Source organism: Strix aluco, chromosome 2, assembly GCF_031877795.1.
Source record: "Strix aluco isolate bStrAlu1 chromosome 2, bStrAlu1.hap1, whole genome shotgun sequence".
Lineage (NCBI taxonomy): Eukaryota > Metazoa > Chordata > Aves > Strigiformes > Strigidae > Strix > Strix aluco.
In genome coordinates, this window is record NC_133932.1 from 56583621 (window position 1) to 56598109 (window position 14489).

General features: G+C 36.1%; 1 protein-coding gene across 5 annotated transcripts in view; it reads right to left on the reverse strand.

Annotated features, from left to right (window-relative positions):
• WWC3 (WWC family member 3) overlaps positions 1-14489 on the reverse strand; it is a 102507-nt gene that overhangs the window by 52963 nt on the left and 35055 nt on the right. For all 5 annotated transcript variants that reach the window (XM_074814850.1, XM_074814849.1, XM_074814848.1 and 2 more), the window contains exons 2-5: positions 10666-10775; positions 5762-5965; positions 2602-2678; positions 143-222 (exon numbers count right to left, since the gene is read on the reverse strand). In XM_074814850.1, coding sequence (XP_074670951.1) covers positions 143-222; positions 2602-2678; positions 5762-5965; positions 10666-10775 — 471 coding nt within the window. The remainder of the gene's footprint in view (positions 1-142; positions 223-2601; positions 2679-5761; positions 5966-10665; positions 10776-14489) is intronic.

Sequence of the window (14489 nt, forward strand, 5' to 3'; positions counted from 1 at the left end):
CACTATCACAGCAGAAACTCTGAAGCAAAGCAATTAAGAGGTTTCAACATCGGGGTTTTTTCTGGCAACGCTTTTCTAAGAAATTCATTCCAAGGCGAATAAAGAAAAAAAAAAAAGATCCTCCCACAAACTCTTAACTTACTCTTGCAGAGTTTCCACTCCTTTTTCTTTATATTGCAGCTCCTGCTTCATCTGTGCCAATTCCCGTTTTAGCCTAGAAAGCTGAATATAAGAAAATAATTTAAAGCAATAATATGGAACAGAAACTTTCATAATAAAAATAATTGTTTTTCAAATACAAAAATCTTAAATCACTTAAAAAAATTGGAAGTGATAATCTAAGTCCTCCTTTTTTTTTTTTCTTTAAAATTTACATTAAAACAACAGAAGACTTTCTGATGTATCATCAGACCCAGTCAAACAGCAATCACAACATTCAGCTTTCAGTTTTCTATTTCTAATAGCTTATGCTAACAGCTAACAAGTTTAAATTCATATGGTTTTTCTTCTCCCCTTGTAGCAGTCACCTCTCGTCTTCAACTCTTTAGTCAACTTACAAAAAAAAAAAAAAAAACAAACCAACCTGAACATTTAACACTGTTAATCTTTCAATCTGGGAAAACAAAATCACTGGCAACAGAACTGGCAGCCTGATATTCTACAGTTATTTTCATATTGTCCTGCCCTCTCAATCCCCCTGCCGCCAATTATCTTGATCCAACCAGCAAACATAAATCAAAAGTGACAAAGCAGAGATATCTCCAAAAACATATTTTTGTGGTTTTATGAAAACAGTTACCTGAGTATGTTGGGCAGACTTTGGAAGAGTGCTATCAGCACCAAGAATGATTTGCAAAGAAATAGCTTCTTGTCCTCAAAAGCCGATAACTGAGGGCAATGGGGGGAGGAGGATGCAAGGGACTAGAGACAAATGGGGGGAACAGAGCTGTTTCAGTGTGTGGTGGTGAGGTGTAAGACTGAACTGAGAGCCCAAAGAGAGGCAGGGATGGAAGAAGCTCAAGCTATTGAACTTGGTACCTTTTCTAAAATTTACCCAGAGCGCTCTTGATTTTCACATGTACGTTAATAAATGACAAAACCATTAGTAAAAAAGAAAGAGTAAAAATAAAAAAAATTGCCACATATCCAGGCACAGATTAATTTTGTGAGCTCTACTCCAACAGTGAGGGGCTTCACAACAGTTACAGGGATGCAAACCAGGACTGCCAGAGTCCCACCATCCTGCATGACCCTCCCTTCCCCATGTGTTCTTGACCTTTCCTCAAAACTCATTGCACCAGCCCGCAAAACACTCCTATACGCTCATCAACTCTTTCACCACTCACCAAAAGTAAAGTGAAAAAATGCATCGCTAATATCATGTACACAAACACATTATAGTGTGCATTTTGTTCTGTTACCTGAAACAACTCAAAGCCTATGCACACGTTGAACAGGTTATCCTATGCACTTACGAGATCATTTTGCTTTAAGAGGCAGGAACAGAGAGAAATAGTCATGTAAGTGAAGACCTTGTTTATTTTCTTTAAATATTATTTAAATAAATATGGCTTATTTTCTTGTTTAGAATATGCTGACATTTAGAGTATGTAAAACAAGCAAACACTAGTCAGCACGTAGTAAACATATACAGATAGAATAAATGCCTTTGAAGGGTGGTGAACAGGATTTATTTTCAGAGGCACTCATGTGAAAATTGGTCACTACAACAAAAATGGAATACTATCCTGCAAAGATGTTTTTTTTTTTTTATTTTGTGAGCTGAGTGCCTGGTATACTAAATTCCATTTTATCCACTAATAAAATAGAAATAGGTTCTAGAGCTTAATATTATAAACTGCTTTTTATAACTGTTTATGACTGCTATATCAGTTTGCTTGAAACCAAGGTGCAAACTTTAACTCTCTACTAAAGCAGCATGGGAGAAAAATCAAGAAGTCAACTATTCTTCCTTCAGCAAAGACAGTACTACAAGCATAATTCCAGTTTTAAAAAACCAAAGTATTAAAATGGAACAGTTTTATTACAGAACTGCCTATCACTGTCAGAATGTTTGCATTCCCCTCCCCTCATACAGGAGTTGTAGCCACATCAGCTAAAAAGTTCTGTTTGGTCAACATATCTACTGAATTGTGAACAGATTTTCAAATAAATGGCTAAATCTAGAGTTCAATGACATCCACAGAACCCCACTGAAAATGGGTAAATGGGAAAATATGAAGACAGTGGGTTTGAACTGCATTCAATCAAGAAAGAATTTGGCTGCAGAGTATTTAGTACTTGTGGCAGTTCACAGAGAGAAAGCAATTTCTGAAAGCCTGGCTGCATTTGCCTCTGACATCCGCGACAAAAATCTTTATGCTTGTAACATGGAAAAAGCATTATTTTGCAAGTCACTCACAATATAGACTCATTTTAACAGAACAATAGGTCAGACAGAAAGGCATTTTTAAATATTATATTTCAAAAAATGTTTGGGACACCCAGTGTAAATGCTAAGGTAAAAGAAAAACACACAGTTCCCCCTCCCTTCCCCATGCCTAACTCATATTTTTACAAAATGAAAAAAAGATTACTCACTCTGTCACGACGGCTGGCTATTTCTGCTTTAATCTGATATGGGTCATACTTGGTATTAGTTGAAAATCCAGAGAATGCTAAACAGATGGAAAACAGTATTTTACATTATTTTTTTTTCTTCTTTAATACACTTGTTAAGATGTGGTGCTATTTAATAGACCATTGCATTCGCTCTTTGTGTTACAAGTCATTAGGTTTTAAAATAATCCTCTGTGCTAAAGTACAACTGAAGAATTATCTTTGGCCTGTTGAATTATTTTTTTGTCCTGAACAACAACAAAAGTTGTATATAGCAGCACTGCACGCATATTGCCTAAAAGCAACTGGCTTCCATGACAGGACGGTGGCATTTACTGACGGAAGCAATTTGTGTAACATTAACAACTGCTAATTGCTTCCTAGGTATGTTGACATAACAGTATGATAGAGACTAAAGTAACAAAACTATTGTCAGAACAAAATTCAATCAGCAATCAGTTACAGAGAGTAGTTGCCTTCTAAAGCAACAGTGCATGGATCCGACACACAGATCAACCTCTGGCAAGTGAGCTTGTAACACAGCATTATCTAGTCAGGCAATGATTTCAAGCTGTGCCATTACAAGCTAAAGCCTAGACAGATGAAGTAAAGGTCCTAGAGGATAGGCTGGGCAAGACCAACCATGATTTACTGAGTGAGCCATTCATGGCAGCACTGACCCACTGAAAAATGCCCGGTATGCGAGCGGATGGGGTTGTGCTGTTAGACCTACCATCCTTTTGTAGAGATGAAGGCTGCTGCTTTGAAACCCATATCCATGTCTGCATTGCACTGAGCCTTTCAATTCTCGAAAGAATACTGCAACGCCAAGGTCATGTCAAGCATGCAGGGACTTGCCAAAATGAGTAGTCATGCTTGGACTAATTCTCTAAATCCAGGATTTTCGAATGGATTTTTTTTTTTTTTTTTTTAAAAAAAACAGTGCTGATCACAACTGAGTCACAAAACTGCTGCATGGGCACCTCCCTGCCAACCCACAACCGCTGAGCTCACACCACCTCCCACTCATGAGCACACAACACTGAGTCAATGGCATCACCCACAAGCAAAGAGGAGGAAACAGTTTGTGAAGTTTTAGTTCTTTTAATGCAACAGATTGAAACAAGTGGTGGTGGAGGCAGGAATATTCACAATATAAGCGCGTAACTTTGGCTGTCTAATTGCACTTGAATTAGGAGCCTAAGATTTCTGTACAATAAATGGAGAAGCAAGCATCCCAGAGTAGAGTCAAATTAAGAAAAACAAATGAAGAAACCTTGGGGAATCTTGAGTTGATAGCATGATTAATCCCTAAAGGGATTTTTTTTTTTTTTAAATATAGCATCTGACTAATTAGCCCATCCCATTTTCTCAAAACAGATGCAAATTAAACAAATATAAAATATATTAACACATCTGTAGAAAATCAAAATATTTTTTCACTTCAAAACAAGCGAAAGGTTTTATTTAAATTATTTGACAGTATCTCATTATCAATTCCATAGGTATGCCTAAAAAAAAAATATCAGAAGGTTAAGAAACATAAAAGTCAACTGAGATAGCATTTGCATTCATGCTACAGATAACCTACAATTTTGTCATTTCCAGTCATTTTTTTGCTGTTTCAAGCAACTTGGAAAAACAAGAGCTTTAAAAATATGAAAAACAGGTTATATTTTTCTAATATACTATCATCTTGAACAGAAGTTTCTTTCTTTATATTAACTTGAAGTAATTCAACAAAATATCCCACAGAACTATTGCAAATTTAAAAAAAAAAGAGCCCAACCTCCTAAAAAAGTATTGTAGTAAATATATAGATTACAATCTAAAAAAAATACTGATGACACTATCTTTTACCCGATTCCAAGTCTTTAACCTATAGTTTAACACTTTTTAAACAATAGTTTCTTTTTTAAAATTTGTTTTGTAATAAGAAAAAAATATTTTGTAATAACTCATAAGAAACTTGAACATAACAGGGAGAAATAAGATTAGTCACAACTGTTCAGTTATGTCACAAACTAAATCACAGAATACATATATTTAAAAATAAACAAAAAGATGAGAATCCCCGTTCAACGGTAAAAGAACACTTGATCAAGACCACCTATGACACCTCAGCCCTAGAAAACATCTTTTATTGATGATTTTCGTATAATATGAATTACCTTGGATTAATAAATACCACTGGATCAGTAGCTAAACACTTCTATCCAGATGCCTGCTTTAACTGCCCTTCCACAGTCAGGTTTCTTGAACATCTTCAGGAAGTTCTAAGCAGAGCTTCCCATACTTATCAAGTACTTGGCATTTACCAGCAAATCCTGCAGTTTGAACAATGGCTGTACACAGGGCAGCCACTGAAAAGCCACCAGTACAAACTCCACTATGTTTCCACGTGGCTGGTACATATATCCATTTGATATACCACTTTGAACTAGACTGCTTTGACTCTTCAGCAAAGAAACCTCTTCCTGTTGCATCACCCAACAGCCGTAACAACGGTGCAACAACTTCAGATTTCAGAAAAAGTGTATAATCTACTCCAAGTTACCAGAACCATCTGAAGAGTGAAAATGGCAAGATACCAAAGCTCTACAACTTTCACCACCAGCATTAGGATCAGAGGCTGGCATTCAAGAATGAGGTGCACTAATGAAACACCGCTTCCTACTTCACGGTCAGAGGTACTCTTGACCACCCCACCTTGTCCCTAACTCTTTATAAAAAGTCAATAAACCAACCATGGATCTGCAGAAGGCCTCTGCTAAGCTGATGGTTCCCCCCGCATGTTGAGGGTGGAATAACGTATGAATTTAGGAGTGCAAGTAGGTGGCTGGTCCACCAACATTCAATCTTGTCTTTGTTGCCTTGCATGAAGCATCACTACAGCTGGCTTTGAGATGGCTAGAGATGCTAGCTGGGATATATCCCTGTTTAAGGTTAAAAAGGCATATTCTAATAGATAGACCTAACAGGAAATGGAAGTCCCTGAATAGCAGTCAAAGGGTATCACCTCACTTCTGTAGTCAGGATCTTCATTCAGAGGAGAAGCTGGTGATGGAAACACTTCCCACTATTTCTTACACCACGTTGTGAGAGGCAAGTGGGTAAATCAAAAAAAGACTAGTAAACTCACAGCTGGCATAAGAACGGCTGTCATCCTCACACATTTTGTGCAATTGTTGATATTCTTCTTGGGCTAGTTCAAAACGCTGCTGTTTTATTTGGTAAATCTCTTTCTTGGCATTGAGTGCCTCCTGGGCAACTATTAAATATTCCTTTAGCATGCGTTCCTGCTCCCTTCTCCATTGCTCCCTTGGGTCCTCAATTTGTGTGAGCTCTAAGAAGAAAAGCATAAAAATAAATAAAAATTGTAAGACACTTTATCCCACAAAGTACAAATCATTTTGTTAAGGTCTGTTCTCAACTAGCACATCCAGCACTACAGTGCTCAAAATCTCTACAGCCTGGATGAGAAGAAGAAAGGATGCAGAGTGGAAGAACAGGAAAAGCCCTTTCAAATACGAAACACATTTAAATTTGTTTCTTTTCTTTACAAACTATAGCAAACCCAAAGCAAACAGTGTTTTGGCTCTAACCTTCCCTTGTAGTCAACTTGAAAATTCTGAGGACTACCTAAAAACCCAGAACCACGTAGGTGAATGAAAGGTATCTCAATACTTAGCCCACAACTCTATAAATGGTTGGAACAACCTTAGGATACTACATACAACTTCACAAGTATAACATCCTGAAAGGTCAGGATTACCTGCGTAATTAAGAATACGGTCATTTCACAGAAAAGTAAGCATTTTAATCTTAAATCCATAAAAGCATTTAAATTGCTTCTTTTTATTGTCTTAAGAAACAGCACTCTCATTCTTTCCCTTTCCAGAGTTTACAACAGTTCGTATTCAAACATAAATCAAAAATAGGTTTCCAGTATAAAATCTTTCCCGTATATACTGATTTTCAAAGTTATTACCGTTCAGCAATCTCTTTTTGGACTGGCAAAGACATTTGAGGAGGACACATGCATTAAAATCCTAAAACATTATTGGTTCATTTCTTTTCTTTTTGTGGTGATGCTCAAGCTAGCAAATATGTTTTACATGAGGATGTCCACGTAAAATCTCATGTTTAAGTGAATATTAATTTCTGATGATTGAGGCTCTACCAGCAAGAAGTTGCTGCATGTTCAAAGTAGTGGCATAACCTGCAGCACAGTCAGGAGGTAAGCACCTCGTCATTTTTCGAAACTTTGTTTCTGACGAGAGATGAAAGCCAGTTGTTTTTTATTAATCTTGAGTACATAATTTAGTATATTGGTGTCAGTGATTAAACAAGAAACTATAAAAGATTGAGCCCAACACATTAAGAACTCTAATGGTGTCAAGGGTCATGATAGCAGCTCTACCATCTGAACTATCTGAACAGTACATAAAGAAAAACATAAAGCTCATCTATGAACAGTACTTACAACAGATTTGTGTATCAGGTTGCAAATAACCTTTTCTCTCAACAGCTGTAACTCTTCTCTCCCCGCAAGTCCTCACACTGCAACACTTGTGCCTATAGTTTTGCAATTCCTCCCCACATCCAGGGACCCTCGATTCCCTGGAGCACCTTCTGGCTCCAATGCCCCCAAACTACCTATGAGGCCCAGGAGAGGACGTGCTATGGCTTGTTGCAGTCTCCATAAATCCTCTTCTGCATGCAGGGCAAGCAGAAGAAAACAGAGTTCACACTGCAGCCCATCCTTTACTGAGGGCATGAAAATTTGCAACACTCACTCATCTGTCCTTAAGTATTCCTGAAATCTGTACAAATTTAATATTCCTAAAACTGCTAACGCAGAAATTAATAAATACATGGGAGACAGAAAAACTGGATCCTAGTAAGTGTCTCTTTTTGAATAGGAAATTAATAGTTCCAGTCTCAATAAACAGCCATGCCTAAAATGTTACACTGTATCACACATTAAGCTTCTGAGGTCCTATACTACCAGGCACTGCATCTCTTACCAAATTATTTCAGAAGACATCTCAAAAGCTAGCAGCATTCTTCTGAGGCAGAAAACTTCTTCAGTACAGCAGTAACGTTCTCTAAGCACAGAGGCTTCACTTTGCCCTGGATTTCTACACAAGTTTGCCATGTAACAACAAAACTAAAGCTACACTGTATGATAAAATTAACTTCCTTCATTTTTTTAATAACTCATTGAAAAAAATAAAAATAAAATACTACAGTAATTCAAGAACAGCCCCAGACAAATGCACAGAATATATTATTCCCTCACTGGGGAATGCCCAACTGGTTAAAGGAGACTTCAAAGGCTCCCAAGACTCTGAGGAGGAGGGAAAGGAATTCTGCAGCTGGCAGCCGCCGAAGTTTTTAAGCAATGGTTGGACAAGAGCCAAGAGCAGCTTAGTAAGGGTGTCAACAAAGTACTGAATTTACAGAACACGATGGCGATCAGGGTTGGAAGCACCATTGAGATTTACAGAAGATTCCTCTGTTCCTGGGGTTTTTCAATATAAATGGAAGGTTATTGCCTAGAAATCTTTTTATTACTTTCTGGGTAAACAAACATAGCAAGAGGCTTGGAAAAATCAGATGTATTAATGTTTTCTTTTAAAAGATGCAAGAGCAAAAAGTTTGAGACAGTGCACAAAGAGGTCCCTGGTAAGCATAACTTTTGAAAGACTCTCTTTGCATTATCCCTTGCATTTTCTCACAGTATTTCTTGAAACCAAAGCACTTCTGTTTTGTCAATTAACACAGAACTCCAACGCTGTATAAAGCATTTAACCCGGTCAGCCACAAAAGGCAGTCCGAATGTTTTCCTGTGGAAGTTGCCATTCCAAGTATCTTAGACATAGTTCAGAATACAATGTAAGGGACTCTCTTCAGACACATTTCTTCAGTTCCTACACCATCTCTGCCACTTGCCTGACACCACAATATGATGCACATGATTGTCTACTCATTAGTTCTCACTTCTACAAAGGAGGTTAATGCAGTCTTGATTGGTACCTTTGTTATCCACCATTTAAAATTGGACCGAGTATCCTACTAATTTTTGAATAATAATTATCCAGCTATAATATCAACTCTGTCTTCTCTCTGAATATAAATCTTGCTTGTATATGCAAGCACTGTATTAGCCTAAGGGTGACAAACCCATTTTGCTGTGACGGTTGAATTACCATTTAGGATAATATCTGTGGGCTGCAAGTAATTAGTTATCATGAAAGAGACAAATTTTGCAACCTTGTTAATTGCAGAATGATTCCTTTCACTCAGTTCAGCATGGGCCCTATGAAGTTTCTATGCCTCTGTTCATATATTACCTTTTTTTAATTCCTAATATGATTAGCTTTACTTTCCCAGATCTATTTATACTAATCTCCTCTTTCAGTACCTTTCCATTGAGCATTGGGGAACTCAATTTCTCTCTGCAAAAACTCTCTTCTACAGTTTTTGCTCTCAATTGCACAGAAAAAAATGCAAGCCAGATCTGACATGCCTACAATAATTAATATCCTTTTTGTAAGTTCAAACTTGATGTCTACAGTAAAGCAGCTAATAACAAAGTCTGAAAAGCAAAAAGTAGTGATTCCTTTTGCATGCAATGGTGATTGTTATTCCTATCAAAGACGCCTATCTGTAGGAAGCTTCAGGAGCTTTTTTAATCACAGCATTGCAATGGGAGTTCGTGTTTTATTCATTATCTTTAGGGCCTCTGAAAGCCTTTTAAAAAGTTCAAGAAAAAAAAAAAAGAAGAGTTGCCAATATACTCATTTGTAATTTTTAATATGTGCATTCACACATGTGTATATATGTTGGTGCAAATGCATTCCATTACTGCACTCCGATGTAAACCTCACTTTTCATTAAACTTCAACATTAACTAAAGTTACCATGACAGTTTAAACAGCAATTATTAAGCTACTACTACTTTTAAACAGAGTTATTGTAAGAATTACCTAACAGTCTGTATTTATTGCCTTTCAATTGTCTCAGCTATCTATCCTTGTGATCAGTGCATTAACAGCTCTTCAAAGTTTATTATTTAATTTGTGATCTTTGTTAATTTCACAACAAATAAGTGCGTGGGTCAAACAATATCATGGGAACATTTGTTATTCTGTTGGGGTTTTTTTTTAAATAAGTAATTGTGAAACCACAATACACAAGTAATTCCAATGATGGCAGGAAGCCAAAAACTATTTCTACATTTTTATTTTTTAATTGACTAGATTTCAAGTAGATAGTATTGAGATTGGTTTTGCAGATTATACTATTTACCATTGCTGTGATAGCCCACATTACTTTCTTCTTTTCTGCCTCCCCACCACCAATTTCCACAATATTGAAAGCATCCGCTCATTGGTGATAAGAAACACAACAGTAACAGCAGCAGTAGTACAAAGTTATAAAGATAAGACTTTTTTTAAAAGTAGAACTGGCAAATGTGCCAGACAGTGGCAATACAAAGCTCAGTAATAGTCCAAAAGAGAAAATGTTGGAAATTTCTCCCTCTTGGTTTCCGAAAGGGAGAATCATTGTCTTTTTGATAGCACTTTGTACTGTATTAAAGCATAGAACACATTGCTTGAGAGAGGATGAGATTACTGTATTTCATAGCGCTTCCAATTAAAAATCAGCACTTTTCTCTCAGAATGTATTTTGGTTTTCAATATAGAAGTGAACTACGGATGACTTAGAAAATACAAGGGTATAACATAAAGATCTTCTTAACTGACATATGAAAAAAAAAACCCCACAAAATTACTGATACTCCACAGTACAACAAAGCAAAACAAAATAGTTTCATACACTATAACTCAATCATAGGTTGTAAAATTCTTTACAAATGGAAGGATTGTGCCCTCATTTGAAAGATGAGAAAACAGACACTGCAAGAAATTACTTGCATATATTTTCTCACTGTATCATGAGGTGCCTAAATGGTATCTGAAACAAAGCTAACATCAGCTTGCTACGATTCCTCAAAATAATGACACATCTACTCACGATTTATGTGGTCCATATAATAAACTCCAATCTGTTGATCGTAAACAGTTTCCCATCCTAAAGGAAGCTCATCACCGACACAGTCAGCAAATGTCAATGGCTTTGTAATCCTGTAAAAATAAAAATAATGCAAATAAATACAAAAGGTACAGAGCTTACAGTGCAATGAATGTTATTACATGTTTTGAAGATACCTCCATCATTTGATCACAAACTAGTTATGCTGCTTAGGAATGTGCTAATAATTACAAACATACAGTTTCAAAATAAAATTTCATTTAAATATGCTGACAGATACTCCCTGAACAGGTAAGACAAGCCTCTCCCTTCAAGTTTCTATGTTTAACAGTTTCATTACAATGGCATGTAGTCCTGCCAGTTTTTCTCCCATATTGCAAAGAACACAAGTGTGAAGCTGGAGTTCACCGCTGCTAAAAATTACTAGAAGCTTTAATAGGCTTTCATTTCTACAAGGTGTCAAAGCAGTGTGTTTGTCCTTAAAAAAATGAAATAAAATTTAAGAAAGCACTATATAATAGATTTCTTCTCTTTTTAGTTATACATTTCCAACTGTTAATGATATTCTCTTGGTCCAGACCCATCCAAATAGCTTCCTCTCCCTCAAAAAGAAGAGACACAAACAAATGTCTCCAAAGAATTCTGAAGCTATTAGAGCAGAAATAGTAACTAATAAGTAACAGCATTACTATCTAGCAGCTTAAAATATCACACCCCTTGCTAGGTAAACTCTTCGTAGACCAGTGGGTAATAGAAAACCAAACCAGCAATTTCAGTATTGACAGGAATGTTGAAAATACTGGGTTACAAATTCTATGGGAAGACCCTAAACTAACACTGTTCTAGAACATAAGGTATATAAAAAAAACCAGGAAGAACAAATGATACAAATAAATAAATCGTTAACATTCAGCTGAATCACGTCTATTTCCCAAATCATCATTTTAATCATATCTTAACCACTAAGATAACGTTTTCCTCTGAAAGCTGCTATAAAATTCCTTTACAGAAAAGCTATTAATATAGTCATTTCAATTATACATTGGATATAGATGCAAAACCTTCAATGTTTACTTGTGGGGGCATTTCTAATACCTAGAATGATGACAGCTTTGCAAAGATTAAATACAGGCATCAATTTAGGGAGTGACTTAAGTTCAGCACAACCTATGGCATAATACTGTTTGGCATAAACTGGAAATTGTGTTTGTATGGTATAATACCCAGTTAAGGTTTCCTGACACCAGATTTGGACTATGCTTACAAATACACTGCAGAATAGGGAGGTCATCGGGACTGGTAACTGCAATTCATCTGATAACACCTGTAAAAACAGTAACTTTGTCTGAACTAAATTATGTCTGTCTTTGAACTAGAAGTCCTTCCCCACCCCAAAACAAAACCAACCAGAAGAATCCAATGGTAAAGACTTCAAATGATAGAAATACTACTATGGCCACATTCTAGCTATTCCAGTGGTCCAGTAAGCACACCATTCAATACTAACAAAAAGCACATAACTGCACACACAGCAAACAGAGAAAAAACATATTTACTTGCTTCCTGAAACTATTCAAGTATTTTTGAGATTAAAGTATTCAAAATTAATTGTAGTAGAATAAAAAAAAAAAAAATATCATCACAAGCTTAAATGTTTGAACCGCTCTGTACAACAGCACAAAGATCAAGCTATTTAGGTCAAATAATAAAGAGCTTGATCACATGCTATGGATTCTCAAACATGTATAAACAGTTTAATAAGATGAAGATATACATAAATTTGAACACCACTAAAGTAAAAACTTTCCATTACTGACAAATACATAGTTTACATCATGTAATCATGCAAATCCAAAGCTGCTGTATTCAAGAAAGAAAATGTTAATATGGACTGGCATATGCATTATTTCAGTAATTCATCCAACAGTCAGGCAGAACAAATATTGCCAAGATACTTCTGATCTCTCTGGAATTCAGTCAAATATTAAAAATATAACATGCAGATTTTTTTCTTAAACTCTCATGGTTTTGTTCTGAAGACACCATGTTTACAATTTCTCAAAGTAGTCTAGACATCGGCTCCTAAATTATCACACTATAGACAAGATTTTCTTTGGAATGAGTTATGAGACATGCTTGCCTGTTATACAAACACACCCTCACCCTTTATTCGTACATAAAACCTGCACATGATACTCTAACCTTTCATACTACAAGAACTTTAATTCAATGCTCTCTGTGATCCCACCATGGCTCAGGCTTCCAGGACAAGGACAATGCTCACTTTCTGGAAAAGGGAGACTGAAGAAAGCCAATGCATCTGGCCTAACCGGTTTTCATTCCAATGTTATAAAAGCATGCATGAACAGTTTAATTAATGGGTTTAAAGGAAACCTTGTAGGAAAAAAGAATACATAAAAATCTGTCTTCCAGATATTCAGACCATTAACAACTCGATGTCACTTATTTTAAACTATATTCAAAGTTGTTCCAAATTGGATTCCCTTCAGACAAAGCATAACGTCATACTGATTCTCAATTCAGTCACAGTTATATCTATGTAGCCTGTGAACCTTCTTCATTCAATTCATCTAGGTCAAAACATGCAAAGCTTAAACTAAGAACTTGGAAGTTTCTCCCTGTGCCTTGCACTGGCTTAACTAAGTCACCTGAAAAATATATTTCTGATTTAACCCACACAACTCTGAGAACAAGATTTTTTTTTCCAGTTAGGGAAACTAAGGGTTTCCAGAATAACAAAAACAAAACGGAACAGATGCAGATATGTATATTGGAGATCAGCCACAAATTACAGCACTACATTGCTGAAATTAAGTGTCTTCTGGAAATACTGCTTTACTCTCTAGGTTTTTTTAATTAGCTCAAATACTATAAAATAGGAGAAGTCTTTTCTGCTTCTATATAAACAACTTACAAGGTACATCTGTTGCAATATTTCAAAGTTTTACAATAAAGACAAAAAACTTTTCAAAACATTATAAAGACAAAAGACAGAATAAAAATGCTGCCATCTTTAATTAAATAAAAAACAGGGCTGCCCTGAAGTATGCTATTCACAGTAGTAAAGAAGAACTAAGGCATTTTATCTGTCACCAGTGATCATCTCCTATTCCCCCCATGACAACTGGTAGACACTAATAAGAAGGTTCAGAACTTTCAGCTGAAGATAGAATTCCTCCAGGACCAGTTTACAACAATACCTGGTTGTGGCCACTGGATCTACAGCCCAGATAAAAGTAAGTGTCGTCCACGGGGGCCAATTTTGCACATATCAAAGAGCCAACCATAACTTCAGATTAACTGATTTGCTGATTCTTCATTATCTTTAAATGTTTATCCTTCCCAAAAGTAATTATTCTCTTCAGTCATTAGGCACGATCTTTTATGACTCTGAAACCCTTCAAAAGCAAATACAGAAATATGTAAGAAAGCTTCCATAACCCAAATCCTGAACACCAAGCCGAGAGAAAAATCTTTGAGCATTGTCATGTGCCTTGGATCTGCCCCAATTAAATATTGTCATTAAGAAGAAATGGAAGTCTGGTATTTGCATGCAGTGAAACAGACATATCTGAAACCCCAAGTTTTGTTAACATGTTCTCTGCATCAATTATCAAGCTAAACAGAATACAGAAATCAAACTAAAAAATAAAACTGAGCAGCTGAATAAAACTGTTTCTGACAGAGGCATTTTTCCTACTCCTTGTGTACTTATTTCATATCTTTATCCATTACCCATACACAGAAGGATTCCAGCTACTACAGCCTTCTGAATATGCAGCAAC